The sequence below is a fragment of the Pelophylax lessonae genome, assembly GCF_965119305.1.
Source record: "Pelophylax lessonae genome assembly, chromosome: 1".
Classification (NCBI taxonomy): Eukaryota; Metazoa; Chordata; class Amphibia; order Anura; family Ranidae; genus Pelophylax; species Pelophylax lessonae.
In genome coordinates this window covers 660305639-660332076 of record NC_138768.1, presented here as the reverse complement: position 1 = coordinate 660332076, position 26438 = coordinate 660305639, and the positions used below count along the sequence as shown (strand labels likewise).

At 42.4% G+C, this 26438-nt stretch overlaps 1 protein-coding gene and 1 long non-coding RNA gene across 2 annotated transcripts in view; both read left to right on the top strand.

The window, feature by feature from the left end:
- Window positions 1–12408, top strand: part of LOC309564249 — a 30488-nt gene extending 18080 nt beyond the window's left edge. The window contains exons 2-3 of the long non-coding RNA XR_014225749.1: window positions 8873–8934; window positions 12324–12408. This is a non-coding gene — a long non-coding RNA (uncharacterized lncRNA). The remainder of the gene's footprint in view (window positions 1–8872; window positions 8935–12323) is intronic.
- Window positions 12409–12413: 5 nt separating this feature from the next.
- ANAPC10 (anaphase promoting complex subunit 10) overlaps window positions 12414–26438 on the top strand; it is a 143899-nt gene continuing 129874 nt past the window's right edge. Inside the window, exons 1-4 of the mRNA XM_082268866.1 lie at window positions 12414–12447; window positions 12611–12734; window positions 18473–18563; window positions 25818–25938. Coding sequence (XP_082124992.1) covers window positions 12620–12734; window positions 18473–18563; window positions 25818–25938 — 327 coding nt within the window. The 5' untranslated portion in view covers window positions 12414–12447; window positions 12611–12619. The remainder of the gene's footprint in view (window positions 12448–12610; window positions 12735–18472; window positions 18564–25817; window positions 25939–26438) is intronic.

Below are 26438 nucleotides of genomic sequence, written 5' to 3'. Positions count from 1 at the left end.
ATTAATTTTTATAACACGTGATATATTAAGATTACCAGCGCCTTTTTACCTATGATATATACCTAATTAAAAAAAAAAATGTTTTGATCATTTTTATTCCTATTACAAGGAATGTAAACATCCCTTGCAATAGAAATAGGCATGACAGGTCCTCCTTATTGTGAGATCTGTGGTCAAAAAGACCTCACACCTCACAACTACACTAAAAAAGGAAAAAAAAAAAAAAAATTGTTGAAAAAGGAAAAAAAAAAAAAGCGGCCTTTTAAACCGGTTGCTAGGCAATGACTTTTGACGTAGCTCCGGTCCTCCAAGACCATAGAGTCGAGTGAGGGCCATCTTGCCCTCACTCGACTTCCTGTCTCTGAGGATCCGGGACCGGATAGTTTTCCCCGCTGCCGGCGGGTCCGGTAAGCTGGGAAAACGTCTGGGACGCGGCGGGAGGGGGCACCTCTTCCCCTGCACCGTAAGGGTAATTCCGCGGCGAATCCGCCACTGGTACCACCCTTATCTGAAAGCCGACCGCCTGCCGTTTAAAAAAATACCGGGGTTATGGCAGCTATCTGCTGCCATAACCCCAGTATTTAGCTTTTAATGGCCGACGCATATAGTCGTTAGGCGGTCGGTAAGTGGTTGCATGTATATGGCAAACAGGTGACGATGACTGATGGGGTGACAGGTGACGATGACTGATGGGGTGACAGGTGACGATGACTGATGGGGTGACAGGTGACGATGACTGATGGGGTGACAGGTGACGATGACTGATGGGGTGACAGGTGACGATGACTGATGGGGTGACAGGTGACGATGACTGATGGGGTGACAGGTGACGATGACTGACGGGGTGACAGGTAACGATGACTGACGGGGTGACAAGTGACGATGACTGACGGGGTGACAAGTGACGATCACTGATGGGGTGACAGGTGACGATGACTGATGGGGTGACAGGTGACGATGACTGATGGGGTGACAGGTGACGGTGATTGATGGGGTGACAGGTGACGGGCGATGGTCACTGATGGGTGACAGGTGACGGGTGATGGTGCACGGCGGTACTGATGGCAGACCGGTGAACTTTAGGCTATGTCCACATGTGAGCGTAGCGTTTGCGGGCAGAATCACTGCGATTCTGCCCGCGATCCAGAAATAATTGCAAATCACGGGACGCCTGTGCGTTGCCAGTGATTTGCAATAGCACCCCAAATGCTGTGCGATGTTGCCGCGATTTCCGCCTGTCGAATCGAGGTAACATCACGCAAACAACGCATGATGCCCCAAAGAAGCTCTTGTACCTTTTTTGGGCGTCATGCGATGTTTGCGCGCGATGTTACCGCGATTCGGCAGGTGGAAATCGCGGCATCGCACAGCGTTTGGGGTGCTATTGCAAATCACGGGCAACGCACAGGCGTCCCGCAATTTGCAATGCGGGACGGGCAGACGGTGGTGCAGGGCTATTCTATTAAAGCGGTAGTATCCCGCTTTTTTACAATTTTACCTACAGGTAAGCCTATAATAAGGCTTACCTGTAGGTACAATTAATATCTCCTAAACCGGCACAGTTTAGGAGATATTAATCGGAGTGACGTCATCGCGGGTCCGCCCAATCGCAGCGCCGGAGCCGCGGAACCCGGAAGAGACGCCGAGGGATCATGGCAGCGCCCGCAGCGATGTCCGGGGGTCCGTGTCGGGGCTTCGTCTAAGGTAAGTAATACATAATGAGCTAGTATGCGATGCATACTAGCTCATTATGCCTTTTGTCTTGCAGGTTTTTTTTTTTTGTTTGCATTTTTGGGTTTACAACCGCTTTAAGGGTCAGGTTTCTCCTTTCCCTGTTAAAGTGCATTCTACGATTCCACGATTTCTCTGGTGCTGTCCTGAAAGACTCATGGAAAACAAGTTACTGGTAAGACTAACTTGGATTTTTTCAGCTGCCAGGTGGAATTCTTATGAAATCGGTACAAGTGGCTCATGAGCCGCGGGATCGCTTTCAGAATTGGCTGGAGGGGACATCAACACCCACAATGTCACCCCCCCCCCCAATTGTCTTTTTGACACCATATTTCTCCATAAAGAGGACCTGTTATCCTTTCTTATATTACACGGGATGTTTACAGTCCTTGTAATAGGAATAAAAGTGGTCAAAAAAAAAAAGGGGGAAAATTAAAGGACAGTGTAAAGATAAAAAGTAAAGCCCCCCTATTCCTCCGTGCTCACGCATGGATCTTAGAAAGTATTATTTTACTAATGAGTAGTTGATGTTTAGAATAAACTTCCAGCAGTCAACAGTAAATGGCTTCAAACATGCTTGGGACAAACATATAGCTATGGAAAAAATGTAATAAAAAACAAAAATATGTATAAAACAAAACTGGCGGACTCGATGGACTACTGTTTTTTTTTTTCTGCCATCACTTTTCTATGTTTCTATGTCACACAGGCTGCAACAGGGTAAATGCTTTCTGTCACTGAGCCAGAATTAATATACAGATCCAGAAAGTCAGAAAATCTTTTCTGTTTGCTAGTTTTAGGCTAGTTGCTCACATTACTAAAGTCTAGGGGAATATGTAATTAGGGCTCATGCACATGGACTATGATAGGCATTTTTATGCCTAGCATAAATTTCCCAGCACTTTCCAGGGCGCCCCACCTGCTGTGTGCAAATTGACATTCAAGAGATTGGCTGTACTTAGTTGTACTCTTGTAAATGCCGATGCTTCCTGGGTGCCTGTCTACCGATACATGCTTGATATATTTCTCAAACATGAACGTTTAGACAGACGTGGTGTAAACCAAATACACAGAAGCATTGGTGTTTACAAGCGTATGACTGCGCATAGCCATTCACTTGAATGGCAGGCTGTATGCGGCACCCTACACCTGGGAAAGTGGTGGGAAATTTACACTATGCATAAGAAATGGCAGTAATATTTTGTACGAACCTTTACAATGCTGGGACAGATCATGTTTTTATCCATGTAGCGCACAGGAAGAAAGAGTTTTTAGCAAATAGCAGCAGGTAAGCATCTACTATAAAGGGTAGTAAAATCTTTGCAATATACATGCTATTCTAAAGCCCCGTACACACGTAGCGATTGTCGGCTGTAAATATTCGGCCAACGTCCGATCGGCCGATTGTCGGCTTGTTAGTATGATGCTTCCGACGGCCGAACAAAATCTGGTGTGCAGGCTATAAAATTTTTGTTGGCCGTCAGCAGAACAGCCGATTGTTCCTCAGTCAGTACAGATTTCGGCCGACAAAAATCAGATGATCAAGACTGGGCATGCTCAGAGAAGAAAAAACACACGGAAAGTAGACCAGCACATGACATCACTTCTGCAGTTGGTTGTTGTTGGCCGACAAAATTTGTGTGCAGTCCAGAGCACATTTCAACCAACACAACAACACTGGACAAAAGACGGCCGATCGGTCGGCAAACAATCGCTGCGTGTGTACGGGGCTTAACAATTACAGATTTCTATTACGTGAGGCGCTTTGATAATTGGTGCTCTGTATATGAATTTTTTTTTTTTTTTTCTGCGAGAATACAGATTTCTGAATTATATTGTTTTGTAGAATAGGCCTAAGAAACCTGAAATACTCCTGTAAAACCATTGTGGGCATATTGTTAATTTTTTTTTTTTTTTTCTTGCGTAAAAATCCATTAGTTTGAATTGGCCAGACTCAATAAAAACTCATCTACCACATTCGCTAACCAACCACCATATGACAAGTGGTGTTCCCATCTAGGCCTTTGCTATCACAGTGAATTTGTGTCAGGAGCTGCTGTTGACGTGTGGAAGAGATGATAGGAAAACAGCATTCTGTGATGCAGGTGGTGTATCTGAAATAAAAAGCCCAGTGTGCATGGCCAGTGAAAATGTATCCAACTGTGATGGCCGGGATAGAGAGTCTGCCAGTGTCTGAGACTGCAGGGGATTGGTGCAGTTGGCACCTGACAGCAGTTATCATGCCTGAAGTGAAAGCTGTTGTCCCTGGCAACATAAGTTTAAATGTGCCACAGCGTGAGGCAGGGAGGCTTGTGAGCTGCATACTTTGCGGCAAAAGGGGAAATGCTATTACTCAGTGTAATTTGTTCTTAGGTGCAATGTGAGAGGCTGGCCAGGAGTAAAAGTGAAATGTTGTCATCCGTGGCAACAACATTAAGGCCTGTTGGGATGAGGGGAGTTTGCCTGCTAAAGAACGTGACAAGTGGTGTCCTTGAAAGAGGGATCAAGTAATCCGGAAAAGCCAGTAATAGAGAGAGCCCAGTTCCTGAGGAATGCAAGTCTGCTTTTACCCTCTAGCAACGGGGATCCTGCTTTTCCTGCAGAAGGAACCAAAGAGTCCAGAAAGGCTGCAGCGTCACCACCTGGGGGCATTGGCCTGCGCATGTGCAGCAGAAACTAGGCTCAACTAAAGGCTATGACACCTGCCCCGGGAACAGGTGTTGCCTTCCTGCAAAAGATTGACTGTGGGACTGATCCCAGTGAAATGGGCGTGCGTTTGTTGGGAAGATCTCCTATGTGTGTAGACATGGACTGCAGTGCGCTACCCTAGGAAGTGGGGAGGCGCGGGTTAAAGCCCAACCTGCAGCAAGGCTGAGAAATGAAATGAACATGTGGACTCTGTGTGTACCTGAGGTAATCCAGCAGAGTGCTGGGAAAGTAGTACGAACGGTGACCAAGAAAGCGCATAGCAGTGTATACAGTGACAGCAGCAGGTGCTATAGAGGTGCCTGGGGAAACCTCCCAGGAGCCTGCAGCAACAGTGCTGAAGGTTTGCCCGGACAGCTGTGATGCTGCCCTAATGGACAAAAGTTTCCCGTTAAAGAGGAGAGATGGTGTAATGGGAAGCTCACAAGTTCCACTGGGTAATAGTCTAAGCCAAAAATACTGATGTCAATGCTGATAAATGTATAACTGGTGATGTTTTTATGAATAATAATCATAATGAAGATTGGATGTCTCCCATGGCAATCCGAGGCAGAGCCGTATGGTTGTACCTGGCAATCTCATCAGGATGTTTTTCGGAGCCGGAGGTTGTTCAGGACACCTCTGATATAGCTCTGATGGAACAGAGAGGCCTACACCATACAGTAAGAGTGTAGGGTTGCAGTCCAAAATGTGAACTGACTGGTAGTGGGTTACCCTGCCTGCTAAGATTAAAGGTACAGAGGTAAAGCGCCACCAGAGCCAGCTGATAAAAAAATACTAATGTACTTTGTTTGCTGTTGAATTCCTGATTTTGTTAGCACCACATCCTCTGCCAAACACTATCGAACACCAATGATGTAGACACCACAGCACTACGGTATAAAGACCACTATCTCCACTGAGGTGGAGATATCTTTAATGTCTCAACCTCTCGACCTTCAGTGAATTAGCCCCTCCACGTCTCTGATAAATCCTCCCAAAAAAAAGTTTTGTGTATTTAGATTTGGAATGCATTGAGGTGTATTTAGATTTGGAATGCATTGAGGTATCACAAATATTATTTATGTATGATAGTAACCCTCTAACATTGCAGCTTGTCCTTATTAGACATAGTGATTGAAGCGTTGTTATATCAGTGTTATAATCTCCAGTTGTCATAATAATAGTTCACTGTGAGATATATTGTACATTTATGGCACCACCATGCCCTAGCTTGTATGTATTATATTTTTGAGGCCTATTTATAATCTTATTATAGACATCGTATGCAAATTTTTATCAACATGTAAGTGAAATGGTGCATCAAACAAAATGGTAATGAGAAATATACATGTGGATACTAGGTGTTTCTTACATGTGTGTTAATTTTGCTTTATTATAGAAGTGATCTGTTATCACAGGGCTCGACAAACCCCGGGCGCCAGGTCGCATTTTCGACTAGAATTAGCGACCTGGTGCCTGGGGTGCCCTGCAGGAGGTGTCCTGTCCCTTTTGCGCCCCCACCTCCTCCCCGAGTGCACGGACTTCCGCGCCGTCCGAAAATTGAGGCCCCGGCTTTTCGGCCTTCTTCTGTGAGATGAGAGGCTTCCAATGGGGAACTGGCGCCCTCTTGTGGTGGCCGGGAGTAATGACTGTTGGTGTAGTATCCGTTTTATTAAATAAAGCTTGGTTGTTAGTTTAAAAAAAAAGCTGGCTCCTAACTTTTTTAGCTGGCTCCTAGATTTCAGGCAAATTTGTCAAGCCCTGTGTTATCATTATTAAAATATACACCCCTGAAGAAAGAATGAACTTCTGAAACACGTCGGTTGTTTTTTGCTTATTCTGCCATGGTGTCTCCATCACGGTAGTCTGGGGATCTATACAGATCTACATATACTTGTTTGTATTCTGTTGATTCTCATATACATCAGACACTATTGCTGTGTCTTCTTTTTTAATTAATTGTTAATAAACCTTGTATGATTTTATATACTTTGTTGACACTGCATTCTGCCATTTGATGATACAATGTAGTTAGGCCAGTAAAGTCCCACTTAGGGGGTTCCTTTCCAATTTTTCCACAATATCAGGATGTAGGCCCCACCCTTTGATCAATCTCACCCTCATTCCTCCTGTCTTTAATGTCTCAACATATTGACCTTCAGCGAATGAGCCCCTCCATGTCTCTGACAAGTCCCTAAAAAAAAAAAAAAAAAAAGGTTATTTAGATTTGGAATGCATTGATGTATCCCGAATATTACTGGAAATGCATGTACTTGTGAAAGGCAAGCACATTCTCTCTATGCATGGGTGGCCCCATCTCAGTCAGACAAGCTGGTACTGTGTAGTGCCAATAAGTGGAGTGAGGTAGCACTGTTTAATATTGATTAAAGTGGAACTGGTGAGCACGGTGCTTGTTACTAGTGTGCCAATTGGCTTTACGGTTCCCTGTAAGAGCGCTTCTGGATGCGGGTTCGTATGCAAGCTGAACTGTCCAAGAAATCACAAGAGACAGACATGTCGAAGGTGTCTCCCCTAAATGCAGTATTCGCTGGACCTCCTAAGTAGAAAATGCTCAGAACTGGCGTGACAGCAGCAGAGATTGTGGCCATCCACTGTAAAGAGGTACAGGTTAAGGTACCGGAAGACACACTGAAATACAGTACTGATGGTGTTCAGAATTGTGACACTGAAATGTGTAATCTGGTAATGAATGTTACTGCAAACAATTATTTTGTTGTCAGGGGTAACCTCAACAGGGTTGATGAACCTAGAAAACCACCAATGTTGAGAAAAACTGGTCCAAGCACCCCACAAAACGAAGATAAGCCCGAGAAAGCTTAGTGTGAAGAACAGTGGGACCCTGTTTAGATTCAGGGTAAGGTGAAGCATACCTGGAAAAAGGGTTTTGGCCTATGTGGCCAAGGGCTGGCACAAAGGTGTCCCAACCAGAGTTTAAGTTTTCTGCCCTCCGGATGGAAACAAAGAGGGGAGGGTATGTGACAGGGCTAGGCCTTCCACTGTGTGGGGATAGGCAGAAAATGCACAGGATTGGCACAAAGAGAGTTCAGAGCTCCAGAGGATTATTTTTGAGTGTAGAAGACTGACTTGTTAGTGTTCTCTGGCTATTGCAATCCTTGATCTGGGCTCGGAGCTTGAAGGCTTCAAAGTGTCTCGGGGGAAAGCACCCTTTAATTCTATGTCCGGGTCTTATTAGGGACCTGCAAGTGGTGTGCTGGTGTGTATGCCCATTATAAGCCAAGCTTGAGCATAACTCAGGGCTCACATTTTGGAGACGGAGCCCTGTCGGAAGAGAGAGCTGTGTGTTCCTACCAAGTGACTGCATCCCATGTTGGGGGTATTACTTGTTCACAGGACTGAGAGAGTCAGTACAGCTGCGCGTGTCTGTGGAGAAAGCTGAGGCAGCTATCAAGTCCAGGGGACTACAGGAATACTCTTAAGTCTTAGGATGAGTGCGAGAATCTAGGGTGCCTGAATACCCCATATTGAGAGGCCAAGGAGTGGACCTGTGTTGCAGGGGTGATGTATCTGTTCCAGTTGAGTGAGCCAAGAGAGGTCAGGTGGGACAGGTCTAAGAGACCAAAGTAAAGAGAGCAGTGGTGCTACTGATAAGAGAGCCAGGTGGCTCGGCATTTTCAGTTGACTATTTGCCTTGTGAAGCTGAAACGCCTGTGTGGGCAACTTTGAACTTTTCTTTTTGTTTTAATAAAAGTGGTCTGGTAAGACATGAATAACCCCCTGAGTTCAGATTGGCAGGACTCATTAAAAAAGCATTTTCCACATAACCTTTACCTAACTAATCCCCAAATAGGACACTCTCTAATCTTTTTATTTAGACTTTGTGCTAATATTTCAATCCAAAAAAAAAAGAAGATTGTAGGACCATCTCCAGGGTAAAATGTTTTCTTTCAATGTAGGTCCCAAAAGGAAACCATTCTCTACCACTCTAATCCAGGTAAGATTTTATGGGGATTGAATGACTTAGTACCAGGTATTCATTTAGCAAATCTGTGACAAATTTACACAACGCATTACATATTTTTCATTTGCATGAATCTCTCTCCTCAAGAACCTTAAGACCGCATTCACACTGAAGCGGCACGACTTCGGGGGCGACCTGTGAAGTCGCGTGCACCGCGACTTCAGCGCGACTTGCACGGACTTCATATAATGAATGTCTATGCAAGTCGCTCCGAGGTCGCCCCGAAGTAGTACAGGACCCTTTTTCTAAGTCGGAGCGACTTGTGTCGCTCCTATTAGAACGGGTCCTGTAGCACTGCATGGACCGCGACTTGTCAGGCTGACAAGTCGCGGTAGTGGGAATGGACACTTAAATCTAAGAATGTTTTCCTATTTTTGTTAAAAAAATATTTGAAATAGGATGTACCATAGTTTTGTGCTTTATTTATAACACTGTTTATTTCTTTTCCATCAGCTTTTCTACTCTGGTTTACATCTCATACTGTATTACGCAGTCACTTAAAGAAGCAAAGCCAGGTTTGTAGACTTTACGTTTCTTTTTTTCTGCTTATATTTTCAGTTTGTATGTAAAGACATTTTCCTCTTTTGGACACTTGTTCTTAGCCAGTCCCTCTTTAAATCTTTACGTGTGTAAACTAATTTTATCCATGACAAAGTAACAGAGCTTTGCTTACTGAACTGTCATGTTTACCATTCACTTTGTAATATCAAGGGGACATCTTACTACCACACAGGGATGTCTGAGACCCCATTCACACTAGCGCGACTTGTCAGGTGACTTGGTCGCCTGACAAATCGCGGTGGGTCGCCCGCCATTGAATAGTACAGGACCCGTTCTAATAGGAGCGACACAAGTCGCTCCGACTTAGAAAAAGGGTCCTGTACTACTTTGGGGCGACCTGGAGGTGACTTGCATTGACTTCAATGATATGAAGTCCGTGCAAGTCGCGCCGAGGTCGCAGTGCACGCTCTGCACCGCGACTTCACAGGTCGCCCCAGCAAGTCGTGTCACGTGTCGTGTCACTCTTCTAAAGTCCATTCAAAACAAGAAATAAGTCACAGGTGAATTTTGGAGCTCATTTGCTCCTTTGCGTGTGTTAAAGCTTTCTTGGTATAGAGAAAAAAAAAAATGAAAAAAAGAAAGAACTGAAGGGAAGAGAAAAATATCTTGCATTCAATGTAAAGTGGGTCCACTGTATCCAAGTTGTTGTTTTTTAAAGCAAGCTTCCTGTCTTCTCAAGGAAGCTGTAGTAGTTCCAAGTACATTATATAGTTTACTGTTCTAATTCATTGGTGCACAGTGAGGGTAGAAGGGGCTTTCCAATTGCCAAAGTGCTGGTATGCATGCCCTCGCTGCGTTTAAAAGATGTTTGGAAAGAGAGCTAAGGTGTAGCAAACAGGCTGCCGGGTCATGGACAAGGTCCGTAAGATCTTCAAAGCACATACATCCTGCTAGTAAGGTCGAATTAGAGGGTCCAAAAAATATGATAGAGCATTGAGATTCAATTTAAATGGAAGCAGGCGTATACAATATGTTGCTGTGCATTGTGGTGAAGTGAATGTTAGCACTCGCTACTACAACACTTTGATTTAAATGCAGCCTTTATCACAGGGTTTCTCAACTAGGGTTCCACGGAAGCCTGGGGTTTCTCCAGAGGGTACTAGGGGTTCCTGGAGCAACAAGCAAATATTGCCTCTCAGATGAGTTCCCAGTGCACTATTGACAGGGTTCGTATGGTCCTGAAAAACCTGGAAAAGTCATGGGATTTTAAAATGGCACTTTCCAGGCCTGGAAAAGTGTTGGAAAATTAACGTAATTATTTGTTCCATATGCAGAAAAGATAGAAAGCGCCACTCAGTGGAGCATGTAAATAATTTTATTGACACATATTCTAATTAAGAAATTACATGGAGGTGTAAACGTCTATCATATTTCGGTGTCCTTCCGGGTCCGCGGTGTTTCCGTACCAGGCTGGCCAGCAGCCGGAAGAGGGGAGAACCAATCAGGGGACTCAGTGTGACCAAGGCAGCACTGAAGCGCATACCTCACCGGAGGGCCGCACGAACGTGATGATGCGGGGGGCGGTAACTGGTTTCGGAGCATGCATGCTCCTTGAAGGAGGTTCGTGTGGCCCTCCAGTGAGGTATGTGCTTCACCGCTGCCTCGATCATACTGAGTCCCCTGATTGGTTCTCCCCTCTTCCGGCTGCTGGCCAGCCTTGGACAGAAACACAGCGGACCCGGAAGGACGCCGAGCTATGATAGATGCTTACACCTCCATGTAATTAACATGTATACATAGACATTTCATGAAACATTAGGTCATGAATATTTACTTGAATACCTGGAAAAGTCATGGAATTTTATTGGTAAAAATGTGTATGAACCCTGTATTGATCTTTTTAGCTATCTGTAAGGGGGTAATTCTTCCCAATGACCACAAGTATAAGGAGCAATCTTCCCACTGACCATCACACTAATGTATCCTGAGTTATAAATATAGTAATTTTTAGCAGGGGTTCCCTGAGACCAGAAGGTTATTTTAAGGGTTCTTCTGTGTTAAAAAGGTTGAGACAGGCTGCCTTATCAACTGCTGGCTTGCTCACAATCTGTCAGACACTGGAGAGGTTCTTTATGCTTCTTACCCTCCCTCTACCCAAGTCTCAGCCGTCTGGCCATTGTCTTTTATTGTATTGCTTAAAAAAATATTAAATGATGGTTATGCAGATTTGATGTTGATTTTAACCAATCACTACAAAACAAAGAAAAAGATTTAGCTATAGATGTACTTTCTTTTACATTAAGTTACTCAGGAAGTATTGAACCTTCAGGTTACACTGTCGCATTGTGGAAGATTGGAAATTACTAAACCACGAAACTGTAGACAAGCCCAGAAAAAAACCTTCCTACTACCAGCTGGTCTCATTTTTTTGCTAGTGTCCTAGGGGGATGGATATATTTTTTTTTTAGCTCTAATGAGTTAAAGACTAACCTAATGTTTCCAAATCACCTTCCAGGGCAGTATAGGAGAGTGGCTCTGCCAAACTAAAACAGGAAACATGTCACCCACAATTATAAAAGCCAGAGAAGATCAGCCTGCACAGTTTGTGTTTCCTCAGGTCTACAGGGAACAACGTCAGAAGATTAGATTCTGATATTTGGTTTTCTCAATCGTTCATTGACAGACGCAGCTCCATATCTTCTTTAGACCATTGGGTTATACTCCTCCCATCAGGAATAGAACACTAGGCAGAAAAAAGCTTTACCATGCCTATGGGGGCTGTCCCTGCAGGCATAACCCCACACACTCTGACACATGGAACTGCAGCTCGGCTCAGGAGCCTCCATAGCAAGCTTCTTTCTGTGGGGGCACTCGACAGAAGGGAAGGGCCAGGAGCAGCGAAGAGGGACCAGAGAAGAGGAGGATCCGAACTGCCCTGTGCAAAACAACTGCACAGAGGTGGAAAGGAAAACATGTATGTTAGTTTGAAAAAACAAAAAAAAACTGAGACTTTACAATCACTTTAAGTGACGTCTCCTAAGCCTCTTGTACAAATGATGAGACTATCGGATGTATTATCGTTTTGTTTTTTTGCATGCTAGCCTCATTGAAAATAAAGAGGCTACTCGATGTACGAAAGTTCTCATACGACAGAATATAACTTCAGAAGTTATATAATGTATTGTATAGTAATGTATTCTTTAGTTTCCGAACATGCGTAGCCTTATTCCGATTTTTTTGGATTCAATGAAAATCATGTTTCTGATCATTTCGGATGAACTGTTGTGATCAGCTCTCGAAAGGTGTGTGCCAACAATCAGATTATGTTACGATCGCTTCGAAAGCGGTATTTTTTTTCGTAAGATTTTCTGATCGTGTGTACTTTTTTTTTTTTTTTTTTTAGGCTTTGGTCTGCTGGGGCTTCTCACTCTTCATCCAAGATATAGATGCTCCCAGGAACAATATCAAGGTTTTGAAAGCCTACAGTATCAAGGTTTTGAAAGCATACACAAGGGGGGCTTTTACGGGTGAATAACATGCCTAAAATATTTTAAATGCACAACTAATCTTTTGGGAAGAATGCTTTTGTAATGAATAGTCTGCCAACAGGGTATTTTGAAAAATAGGTTATGAATAAAATCCCTGATGTTTTCTTTATATCAATGGTAAGCTTCATTTTTTGTTCCGCAGTAGTTGGAAATGACAACGCCGAACAAAACCCCACCAGGTGCTGACCCTAACCAGTTAAAAAGAACTGGTACTGTTCGAGAAATTGGCTCTCAAGCGGTTTGGTCTTTGTCTTCTTGTAAACCAGGTACAATATTGTTAATTAATTGTACTAACGAAGATGTGAAAATTTGTAAATAAATTGTAAAAATCCTTGGTTTTCTGAGAAATCCCCTGTTTGAGTCCACGCATAACTAATATACGGTATCTGTTTTGAGTGAATAGGAGGTGGTTGAATCCTACTTTTGTTTGGTGTCACCATTAGGCAATCTGCCACTAGTTCCCAGGTCAAAAAAAAAAATCCAATTTTTCCTATGGATTTTACGTGTTTCCAAAACAGAAAATGCAGGGATAGAAGAAAACGGGTGAATCAAGCCTTTGAGCATTGATCCATAACCAAAATGTGATTTGGGTTTACCCAGCAATTGAAGGTACAATCTAAAAAAGCATGAATAAATGGCATTCATTTCTGCATTAATTCTGTGCGTTAGACTCTCCTACTCTGCATTTCCACATATTCAGTACGGTGAGTTACTTTTGAATGCAGGATCAGTGTGAAGATGCCAACCCCTTTCTAGAAGGCTACAGGGGATTTGGCCATGACAGCCCATGTGCATAATAGGAAGTTGGATTACACTTGATGTATCCAACCTGAACTTAGGGTAATGGGAATGGATTCTAATGGTGTGTCTGCGGAACACAGCAAGGAGAACACAGTAAGTATTACAAATAATGCTGATATTTTGCTAGTGTTAGTAGCAACTGAGGGTGTAGCTGGGCTTCTTGGTAAATTGAGTAAATCTGCTGTCTGCATGAGTCACTTGTGACAAGTTTTCCTGACTGACATCAGGAGAAAAAAGGTGATAGGGAAAGGATCTCTAGCAGACTGAGAGCCCCTGCCCTTTTCCTATGTGCTGTGAGAAGGGGGGGGGGGGGTCCCTCCCCTCTGTGTCCCTCCCCTCCCCTCTGTGTCCCTACCCTCAGTGTCCCTTCCCTCCAATCATCTTTTAGAGCTTGCATCACTGAAATTTTGCAGTGTGTCATTTCTGCTCTCCGCCCCCTTTTTTCTGACTGCTTAGACAAACTTTATACATTTTTTACTTTGAATGGATGTAGAGAAGAAATAACTTCAGATAAACAAGTACAACTTTTATAGGAGGATTTGTTTCTTTCCTGTGTACCACCTGAGGCCAGTCACTTTAGTGTGTATATGTAATGGTTTACAACAACTTAAACATAGCAGCATTGTATTTTGTATTGCATTTACAGTCTGCAAAGTAGGGCTACAACTAACATTTTTTTTTTTTATATAATTGATTAGTGGGCTAATTTTTGTTTCGAATCTGATAAAAACCTCAAAGTGTGGTGCATTATTATTAGTTATGTAAAGGTTTTTTTTAAAAATATTCTTGAATATCTATATGTAGTGGTAAATATGATTACGGAACAAAATATATCCAATCCACTCTGAGAATAACAGACAGAAGAGATATACATGTGTGTAATTACAGTGAGGGAAAAAAGTATTTGATCCCCTGCTGATTGTCTATGCTTGCCCACTGACAAAGAAAAGATGAATCTGTAATTTTAATGGTAGGTTTATTTTAACAGTGAGAGACAGAATATATCAAAAAATACAAAAATATCCAGAAAAACACATTTCAAAAAAGTTATAAATTGATTTGCATTTTAATGAGTGAAATACGTGTTTGACCCCTTTGCAAAACATTAGTTAGTTAGTGCTTGGTGGCAAAACCCTTGTTGGCAATCGCTGAGGTCAGACATTTCTTGTAGTTGGCCACCATGTTTGCACACATCTCAGGAGGGATGTTGTCCCTCTCCTCTTTGCAGATCCTCTCCAAGTCAATAAGGTTTCGACTCAAATCTTCAGGTCCCTCCACATATTTTTTTTATGGAATTAAGGCCTAGAGACTGGCTAGGGCACTCCAGGACCTTAATGTGCTTCCTCTTTAGCCACTCCTTTGTTGCTTTGGCAGTGTGTTTTGGGTCATTTATCATATTGGAATACCCATCCACTACCCATTTTCAATGCCCTGACTGAGGGAAGGAGGTTCTCGCCCAGGATTTGATGGTACATTGCCCCGTTCATCATCCCTTGATGCAGTGAAGTTGTCCTGTCCCCTTAGCAGAAAAGCACCCCCAAAGCATAGTGTTTCCACCTCCATGCTTGGGGATGGTGTTTTTGGGGTCATAGGCAGCATTTCTCCTTCTCCTCCAAACATGGCGAGTTGAGTTGATGCCAAAGAGCTCGATTTTGGTCTCCTTTGTCCAACACTTTCACCCAGTTCTCCTCTGAATCATTCAGATTTTCATTAGCAAACTTCGAACGGGCCTATACATGGGCTTTTTTGAGCAGGGGGACCTTGCAGGATTTCAGTCCTTTCTGGCGTAATGTGTTACAAATTTTTTTCTTGGCGACTATGGTCCCAGCTGCCTTGAGATCATTGACCAGATTCTCCTGTGTAGTTCTGGGCTGATTCCTCACCGTTCTCATGATCATTGAAACTCCATGAGGTGAGATCTTGCATGGAGCCCCAGACCGAGGGAGATTGACAGCTATTTTGTGTTTCTTCCATGCGCAAATAATCGCACCAGCTGTTGTCACCCTCTCAGCAAGCTGCTTGACAATGGTCTTGTGTAGGTCTACGATCTTGCCCCCGACATCCTTGGACAGCTCTTTGGTCTTGGCCATGGTGGAGAGATTAGAATCTGATTGATTGCTTCTGTGGACAGGTGTCTTGTATACAGGTAACAAGCTGAGATTAGGAGCACTCCCTTTTAAGAGCCGGTTCACTCTGCCACGACTTGTCAGGCGACTTGGTCGCCTGACAAGTAGCGCTCAATTCTGTGCAATGGAACCGTTCTAACCAGAGCGACTCAAGTCGCTCCGATTTAGAAAAAGGTTCCTGCACTACTTGGGGGCGAAGTCGGAGCGACTTGCATTGACTTCTATTAGGAGAAGTCGTTTGCAAGCCGCGATGAAGTCGTGCTGCACGGGCGGCAGCAAAGTCGGGGCGACTTTGAGTCGTCCTGGTGTGAAACAGCTTTCAGAGAGTGCTCCTATTCTCAGCTCGTTACCTGCATAGGAGACACCTGGAAGCCAGAAATCTTGCTGATTGATAGGGGATCGAATACTTATTTGACTCATTAAAATGCAAATCAATTTATAACTTTTTTGAAATGTGTTTTTCTGGATATTTTTGGTATTCTGTATCCCACTATTCAAATAAACCTGCCATTAAAATTATAGACTGATCATTTCTTTGTCAGCGGCCAAACGTACAAAATCAGCAGGGGATCAAATACTTTTTTCCCCTCATTGTGTATGTGTGTGTATGTATATATATATATATATATATATATATATATATATATATATAATGTGTGTGTATATATATATATATATATATATATATAAAATTAAAAAAGCCCTAAAACGCTGTTTTACAGAGTTTCAGACAGGATTGTAATATAATATTCATGACAGACTCCCTTGTCACAGACTGGTAGCTTAATACAAGCTCCCTGCGCCTGCTGTCACCTATTTTATGCTGGCCATTTACAAACAAACTTTTTGCTTTTGAAAATTTGCATTTTAGGAATGTTTGATTTTCCCATCGTTAGTAAGCTGAATCGACATTCTTTTTCAACCACAGTGATGGAAAAAATGGGTAGGAGCAGAATAGAAAACTTTTCTCAATAGAACGAATTTTCGGTCAGAGTATGTGGTTTTCATTAATTTTAAAATTGAATGTTAAAAGCAAGTGAAATTTTTGAACGACATCCATTCATCAGATGTACAAAGTGTTTTTATACGAATATTTTCATCCAAAAATTGATACGTTTGTGGCCAGCATAAAACGTGGAAGCAGCAGCATGCTTTTTTTTTTTTTTTTTACACCAGTCATTATGGGGTTAAACAAAAATAAAAAAACATCAGATAACCACTACTATAAGGGGCTTATTTATACTCTAAAACCATGAGAGTAATAAAATACTATATCTATAGCTATATATCCCACTGCAGGCAAGATGGCCCCCACTCGACTCTATGCCCTTGGAGAACCGCACCGTCGTCGCTTCCGCCCAGTGGCATTAAGCGCTTCCCGAACCGCCCAACGCATATATACTGTATCAGGCTGGCTCGGCTGCGCAAATCGCCGTACCTGTACAGCGATTCGTGGGAGCGCTCCTGGGGGCGAGCGCATGGCAGTGCGTACCCACCCCCACTAGGTAGTGGGGATGCCGATCCACGGAACAGGCGGCACCGATTGCCGCTGGGCATCCGCGATTGTTCCCCTCTGAGAGAGAAGGACGGTCTGCTGTTGTAAACACAGCAGACCGTTGTTCTCTCTGAAATGATCACAGAGCTCCTGTGATCCTGCTATATAGGAACACAGGTCTCTGTGGTCATTTCACAAGTCCCTTCCCCATGGCTCACACTTAACCCTTTGATCACCCCTGGGTTAACCCCTTCCCTGCCAGTGTCATTATTACAGTAATAGTGCATATTTTTAGCACTGATTACTGTAGTAATGTCACTGGCCCCACCCCAAAATGTGTCAAAAATGTCAGTTCGTGGTCCGATCTGTCCACCTCAATGTCGCAGTCCCGCCAAAAATCGCAGATCGCCGCCATCACTAATAAAAATAAAAATCACATAAATCTTTCCCCCTAGTTTTGCGCAAACCAATCAAAATACGCTTTTTTTTTTTTTTTTTTTTTTTTTTAGAGTGTTATAAAGCAGAAAGTAAAAAATATTGTTTTTTTTTTTTTTTTCAGAATTATCGCTCATTTTTTCTTTTTTGTTTATAGCGTAAAAAATAAAAACCGCGCAGGTGATCAAATACCACCAAAAGAAAGCAGGACTGCGCAATTGTGCGTTAAAGAAACGCAGTGCTGACTCGCCAAAAAAATGGCCTGGTCATTAAGGGGGCAAATACTTGCAGTCCAGAAGTGGTTAAAGGGCCTTTTTTTTTTTTTATTTTTATTTAAACAAATTAAATTTTTTTTTTTTTTTTTTCTTTAATTGGTTTTTAGTATAGATGAGATCTAAGGTATTTTTGACCCCAGATCTCACATTAAAGAGGACCTGTCCTGCTTTTTTCTATTGCGAGGGGTTTACATGATACAAGAGAAATGGACGCACACCAGGCAATAGCTCACGATGAAAGGCTTTCTTGAACAAGGATGCAAGGTACAGCAAAATGGATGGTAGACATGTTTCACACGACTCACAGCGTGCTTGTTCACTACCTGGTGAATGTCTCCTATGGAGATTTTTAAGTACAAATGTTTGTTGCCATTCCACGAGCATGCGCAATTTTGAAGCATGACATGTTCGGTATCAATTTACTTGGCGTAACATTATCTTAAACAATATATAATAAAATTGGGCTGACTTTTTTCTTATTTTTTAATTCAAAAAAGTGTATTTTTTAAAAAAAAAAAATTGCGTTTGTAAGGCTGCACAAATAGGGTGTGACGAAGTATTGCAACAATCTCCATTTTATTCTCTAGGGTTTTTGCTAAAAAAAAATATATATATATATATATATATATATATATATATATATATATATATATACACAATGTTTGGGGGTTTTAAGTAATTATGTAGTAAAAAATACATATTTTTACCTTGTAAACAACAATTGTCAGAAATTGGCTTGGTACAGAAGTGGTTAAAGCGGTTAATGTTTTTTTTGCACTGCTCTTTGGAGGAGAATAATCATAGTCTGAATTGCATTTTTCAGTATAATAATCAGTATTATCTCTTTTTTTTTTTTTTTAATATTCCCCAAGGGTTTGGAGTCGACCAGTTAAGAGACGACAATTTGGAAACTTACTGGCAATCTGATGGATCTCAACCTCATTTAGTGAATATACAGTTTAGGTACCGTAAATATTTTTCCTTTAATGTGTAATGGGAATGGTTTAAAAGCTTGACAAGTTTTTTTGCTGCCTGTGTCCAGTTGGTCAGATTTTCCTTCACTGTCTGTTCTGAGATGCAAGACGTGAAAGGAGAATCACAAAGTAATGGAAAATCCTCTCTTAGTCTAGGTTCCCACTTATGCATTTTTTTGTGCGTTTTGTAGTATGCAGAAACGCACTACAGTCCATTTAATATGATTTTTTATGGTACACGTTCAAATCTATGCGTTTTGCAGCCGGTGCGTTTTTGGAAAGGGACGGGGACTTTTTTTTCACATGTTTTGCATGTAATAGACTTCAGTGGAATCACACCAGAAACGGAAGTATTGTGTTTGTGATGCGATTTTAACAGTTGTCAATTGACCAAATCTCTATTCCTAAACTAATGACAGCTCAAAAATTCTGATTTTTGCTCACTTTCAGTCTTGGCCTGGTTGCAATGGTTAGAACAATTGGAGAGGGCAACAACCGACACACAGACAGCAATAAAAACATGACAGCAGTTTTTTCCGTTCCATACTTTATCCAAAACGGGAATAAAAAAATGTGGGCACAGGTTTGATTTCATTTTTTCTGCCTTACTATAACTAAGTTATGGGGTGGCAGTAAACTAAGTTATGGGGTGGCAGTAAAAAAGTTAAACACGCAAATAATTTGATTGCTAACTACTGCATGCTCTTTAACATGTGGGAACTTTGATGGTGTAAGTAGCAGATTATTTGTCTTTGGGAATTCCTATAATTTACTACTCTAAGCATCCTGAAGCTGGTAGGATACACCAAACCTGCAATTTCAGCCACCCAGGTAGAAAAGTTGATGGGTTGATATTTCATCACTTTATACTATTTTTGTGTCAAGCCTATGCCCAACTTGCCTGGCCAAAAGACATACTCTATTTTAATTTTAGTATACAAAGGAGCAGTACTTGGACCATCCTGTGGGAAGTAAGAGACAGCTACTGGTAGACTGGTCTGTGGATCAGCACTATACAGATTAAAGGACCGGAGCATAAAGAATGTATGTTGTGAGATCACCATGCGTGTTCAGAAAAAAATACTTGTTACTAGGTATGTGGGACTTTGCATTTGACTTGAATATAAAAAAGTTGTGACCAAAGTTCAACACAGTAGTTACCTACACATTAGGTCCAGTTTGGTGTCCCGAATCCCTGATCTATCTGGTATGTGCATATTTGCTCATTTTACTGCATTAGCTAGATTCTGCCTGCCTACATTTGTCCTTTGACAGAAAACATAAACTAAAAACAGGCCGGGACTTTAAAGAAGGAAACGTCTGGGTTCCCTCCTAGATGTTTTGCTTTCCACAACTTCTTGCTTAGAATCGCATGGGATGAAGAAATGATAAAGGATTTATCTAAACACATCATCCACAATCAATAGAAAGAGCACAGTCGCCTAGTTTTCTTGGTATTTGTATTTCCTCTAGCCTAACAGGAATATCAAAATGTTTTATTTTGCCATAGGCAATTTGTGCTAGTTGCAGGGGCCTCCCAGTATAAAGTATTGTGCAAATGTTTTAGACAGGCGGGTAGGAAGAAATGCTGTAAATTAAGCATGCTTTAAAATATATATATTAGTGGTTTTAAAGACTGAAGGTTTACCTTCTTGTATTCATTCTATGCATGAAGATACAAAAAAAAACTGTGTGCACCCCCTCTTATACTTTCCTGAGCCCAATCTCGATCCAGCAATGTACACGAGAGCAGAGACTCTCCGGGCTCTTTGGCTCTGACATAGCAGCTGGAGCCATTGCCTGCTGTTGGTAATTTACAGCCTGTGAGGAGGGAGTGGGGGTTGAGCCCCATTCTGTGTGTCAGTGTGGGGCACGAATGCCCCCATAGCAAGTGCCTTTCTATGGAGGCACTCAGCAGGGGGGAGAAGCCCAGAGTGCTGGCTGGTAACCTGTGAAGAGGAAGATCAAGGCTGCTTTGTGCAAAAGCTTTGCACAGAGCAGGTAAGTAAAACATATTTGTAAGTTTAAAAAAAAAAAAACCCTTAAGTATCACTTTATTTGATTTTTTTGTTTTTTTATCAATTTACAAAATGCAAAGTGATCAAACGGAAGAAAAATCTAAATCGTATATTTATTTGGTGTGACTACCCTTTGGCTGCAAACCAGCATCTGTTCTTACACGTGCAAAGTTTGTACACTTGCACAAAGTCAAGATTTTGTAGGATTAGAGTCAGGTGTATAGTTAACCAATTCAAACAAGCAGGTGCTAATAATCATCAATTTCATATGTAGGTTGAAACACAGTCATTAAATGAAACAGAAGGAACTGTGAAGGAGGCTTAAAACTTGGTGAGGAAAAGCCAAACTCTGCTACTAAGATGAGGTCATGGAAGTCCGTTTAATGTCACGGGGCATACACCATGGCATGACTAAGCACAGCAACAATCCACACGGTAGTTTTACTGCATCAGCAAGGTCTCTCCCAGGCAAAGATTTAAAAGCAGACTGGGGATTTCAAGATGGGCTGTTCAACCTCTTTTGAATAAGCTTAAAGAATCCGGCAACATTGAGGACTGTAGACGCAGTGGTCAGCCAAGAAAGCATTATGCAGCAGATGAAAGACACATCATGCTTGCTTGCCTTTGATATAAAAAAAGAAAGCTGTCCAACAGTGCCATCAGCACAGAACTGGGTGAAACCAGTGGGATCCAGGTACACCCATCTACTTTCTGGAAAAGTTGACCAGGAGTGGTCTTCGTGGAGGGAGAAAGAAAGCTGCGCTAATGTGACAAAAGTACAAATAAATGTGACTCTAATAATAAGAACCAACATATGTAATAATGTACAAATGAATGTGAACAAATTGGTAATAACCAACATATATATTGTAATAAAGTCCCACGTAATAGTGATGGTGAAGTCCCAAAAAAATAGTGGTCAAAAGGTCGTGTTGATAAATGTATAAAAATGATATAGGTGCTGTCCTCCACCACAGTGCTCCAATCACCAAGGCATGTGATTATGCTTACCAAAAGGCAAGAATAGATAAGCCTGTAAACCAGCACATATGTTCAAAGAGCCGATTCCCATAAGAAAATCCAGCCAGCAGGGAACATCCAGCGTAGCAGACACAATGCCAGAGAGTGTACAGGGCAGCAATCGATGGTAATTATACCATATAAAACAGCCGCCTCCGTTCCCTTGCTCCCCTCACACTCCGTTCATGGAAGAATTGCTGCCAAAAATCCATACCCATGACATAGAAACAAGGCTAAATTACTCAACTATGCACAAAAACATGGCAGCAGGTGCTCCGATAGGTCAAAATTTTAAATATTGGCTGTAGCAGGAGGCAGTTTGTTCACTGAAGGGCTGGAGAGCAGTGCAATAATGAATGTCTGCAGGCAACAGTGAAGCATGATGGAGGTTCTTTGCAGGTTGGGGGCTGGGTTTCTGCAAATGGTGTTGGAGATTTGGTCAGGATTAGTTGTATCCCCATTGCTGAGCAATACGGGCAGATACTTATCCATCATGCCATACCATCAGGGACTTGTGTGATTGTCCCCAAATTTATTCTGCAGTAGGACAACGACTCCAAACCTACAGCCAATGTTATCTTCAGCGTAAACAAGGTGTTCTGAAAGTGATGGTTTGGCCCCTACAGAGTCCTGATCTCTGCATCGAGTCTGCCTGGGATTACATGTAGAGATAGAAGGATTTGAGGCAGCCTACATCCACAGAGGATCTGTGGTTGGTTCTCCAAGATGTTAACAATCTACCTATCAAGTTCCTTCAAAAACTGTGTGCAAGTGTACCTAGAAAAATTGATAGTTTTGAAGGCCACAAAATGTTGATTTTGAATTTAACTTCTCTTCTAAATATAAAACATACACTGTTGCTGCGCTCAAGGTAACATAGATGAACAATATAAAATCAGCAAATAAACATTTGTGGGTAAAGCAGACACACTAATCCGAAATGTGGCAGATTAAAAAAGAATAAAAATAATAACTGTGGCGCTAAACCCTCTTGATTACAGTCCCAAATAAATGTGAGAAAAGCAGTCCATATGAATCCGTCTCCACACTTGAGAAGAAATTCCAGAGTAGAGAAACCAGCACCAATACTTCTTACCAGATGTAGTTGATCTCCATGACAGAGATCAAAATGCGCATAACCGGTAAATATCAGAAGGCTTCCCCCAATGTTGTCCGATAGGCTCACAGAATGGTGTGGTATGCGGAAAGAAAGAGGACATCACATAGCGCAGACTGCTTTTAAGGCTTTATTCCTACTCACATATAGGGTACTCACAGGAAGAAGGAAGACATCTCGCATGTATTGCAAATAAGCAGAGACCTCCCCGATGTTCCTGGGCGTCTCGACCACGGACCACCGGAACGATGGCCGCTCTGTCTCCTCCACGCTTGCGACACGCGTCACCTAGCACGCCACCCGACGTACGTTTCGTCATATTGGACGTCGTCATCTGGTAAGAAGTATTGGTGCTGGAGTGCTTTTTGGTGGTGGTTTCTCTACTCTGGAATTTCTTCTCAAGTGTGGAGACGGATTCATATGGACTGCTTTTCTCACATTTATTTGGGACTGTAATCAAGAGGGTTTAGCGCCACAGTCATTATTTTTATTTTTTCTCTTCTAAATATACATGGTTAATACTTCTATTTCTGAAATAATTCTTAAGTTACAGTCACACTTCCCTAAAACTTTTGCATGGTTATTTATGCTCCACCATAATTTCAAGGACAGTGGACTTGGATATGTGAGATTTTCCTGGCTATGTTTATTAGAATCCTAGTTGTGGGACCCTTAGGTCTCTTCTCCACCTGAGGGTAGGCAGCTGGAAAATTGGGTGCAAAGGCTCTAGTGGAGTCCTCCCTTAACCACATTTGGTTAAGCTCTGAATCTTCCCCTGTGGTGCCTCAGGAGGTGTGGGGTAGGGAGGAGCCCTCGTGGCTAGATTAGTCCCTTATGTAGGCTGACAATTGTTGTGGATGGACCTTGGCTGACAGCGTGCCAGAGTCCTTTAGGGGGGACGTGCGTAGCTAAAAGTAGGTCTGTGCCCCTCCTCTCCGTGTGTCGGCGAGATGGGAGCAGAAGAGTTTGGCATTTCTGACAACTTTCAGACAGTTGATGCTTGTCTGCCAAGCCAAGTGGTTAATTTCCAGTGCACAGGCCAAAACGTGCTATGTTGTGGTTCTCCCTGAATGGGCAGCAACTTTATGGATGTGTGTGTGTGTGTGTGTGTGTGTGTGTGTGTGTGTATACCCTTAAGCCGGCATCCACAGATGCTGGGGAGGGGATGTGCAAGTGGGTGGGGGATGAAGCAGTGAGCAGACCTGGATGTTCCCAGGAATATTACAGCAGGGTTTCTCTGCTGAGCAATGCTATACCATTCAGTCTGGTTTCATTATGCCAGATAATGTAGTTCTGGCACATATAGGCACCAATGGCTGCAAGATAGGTTGGAGTTCTTTTCTTATAATTCTCATTCCTACTATACCTATACTGTAGGAAGGCACAGTGTGGGGTACCTTTTGGGGTGGATATCCTATCTTTGGGTGTTGTTTGCTTTGGTTAGGGGTGTTGGTAAGCCTTTTACAAGTGCATGAGTTAAATGTGCTGTGTGTTCCGGTTTGTCATTGGTGTGGCAATTGGGAGACCGAGGCTGCAACCCTAAGCAGGGCTGCTGTTAGAAATCGCGGGGCCCCGTACAGACTACCTGGCAGGGCCCCCCCAAGAAAATATTAAAGATATATTTAACTAAAATTGCAACAAAATCACTATTAGCAGACACAAATATAACCTAACTCGCATAATTCCTGCTAAATCTAAAAAAAAAAAAACTATGTTAAATAAAAAAGAAGATGAGATGGGAAAAATATACAGGCTGGGCAGTTGGAGCTCAGTGATCAAGAGGGAGAAACAAAGTTACAATTTACAAATAAACTCCTGAGCAGAGATAAGTGCTGGGAGGGGGGGGCCCACACAAGGGAGGGGGATTAGTGAGGGACAACTGTCTCTTTCTCAACAGATAAAAGCTGAAAGCAGGGAGAGGGACAGGTCAGTTCAGGTGCTGGAGGAAGATTTCTGTATTTGTTGTCCATCACTAATCCCCCTCTCTGTGTGGGCCCCCCGTGTGCTCGGCCCCCTACAAGAGGGCTGGTGGTCCCCCCCTATCAGCGGCCCTGACCCTAAGACTTCTCAAGCTACAGAGTGCCAGCAGCTTAGAGGCCAGCAGAAGCTCCAACCTATGAACTCCTTCCTATAAGTTACAGTTACTGGTGTGTAGGGATACTGAATAACATTATACCCTCTATTAAACTCTCCTTTTCGCTTTTTTTGCTAGGTGGCCTAGGGGGGGTCTGTGGTGATTTAATTAGGACTCTTTTAAAAATGGTTTTAGGCAATAGCCCACCCCTAGCGAGAACTAGAAACTTAAAATGGCAATCCTGGACTAAACCTCTATGCAAGTGTTGCATAGAAAAACCGAAATAACCTAAATATGCACCGTTTAGGAGATATTTACAGTGCATGCAGCCGATGACGTCATCGGCGCATGCGCTCTGAAGGAACGGCCACCCGTGCCGTTCCTTCAGAGTCCTGTGCCGTGGACGGCGGCTCCCGCACACATGCGCGGGATTGATGTAATCGCGCCTCCGGTCAATGAGATGGCTGGAGGACGCGAACCAGGAAGCAGGATGGCCGAACATGTCGGCCGTCCTGTCGCTGAGCGGGCAGCACTGCAGGGGCTTCGTTTTAAGGTAAGTATTTCATAATGCGCTAGTATGCGTTGCATACTAGCTCATTATTCCTTTTGTCTTTACAGGTTTTTATTTTTCTAATTTTTTTTTCTTTTACTTCCTCTTTAAGGACTAGCCAGTGAATATGTTTATTATGAAAAGGATCCTAAGATTTCAGAAAGAAATAACTGTGTCTCATTCATAAATGAGTTGCATTATGTGCATTTTCAATTGACAAAATGGGATTGAATCTTAAATTACTGTTTTGATCCATGGTCTGCAAAATGCTACACTTGAGGCTTCCTGTAGTTTATTGTTTGGTGAATCTTGTTTATGTATGCAAGTGTGTGCCAAGCCTTTGCAAATTATTTCAGGCATAAAGCGTACATTGCCCAACTTTTTAAAAGAGCAGAAAAAAAAACATTTTGATGAGCTTTCATTGTGGTTCTCTTGCTGTGTGTTTTTATTTTTCTGGCTTATAGAAGAAAGACTACCGTGAAAGCTTTATGCATTTACGCTGATTACAAGTCAGACGAAAGCTACACACCAAGCAAAATCTCGGTCAGAGTGGGAAACAACTTCCACAACCTTCAAGAAATTCGGGTAGGTTAATTTTGTATGTTTTCATTTTACCGAACAAAGTGCAATTGGTTTTAGTATGTAGCACTGTAAGTTATGGGTTGTTAAATTTGTAAACTTTAACTATTTCCAAGTTGACATCATGCGGTTTGGATCTTTTCCTGATTGTGTAACTATTTTCAATGCATCCAGTTTCTCTGAATCATTTTTTTTCTTGTTTTAAAGGAAACTTGTGCTGAAAGAAATGCAGAGACTGCCTTTGCTGTCCCAGTTTCCTGGCTTTCTCTGGCTTCAATGTTTCATCACTAACCCAGAATAATAACGCAGCCAATGAGAGCCGAACTCTTACTTGTTTCGGACAAGTCGCTCAAAAAATATTGATCAGCCTGAAAGCCAGGCAGCTAGTTTGCACAGAATGAAATGTGAGCCGTGGCATTGTTTGTCATTAAAAAAAAAAAAAAGGACCAATTAAAAAAAAATGTATACACAACCTATTACTCTGCCCTCCTAACCACTACATCACT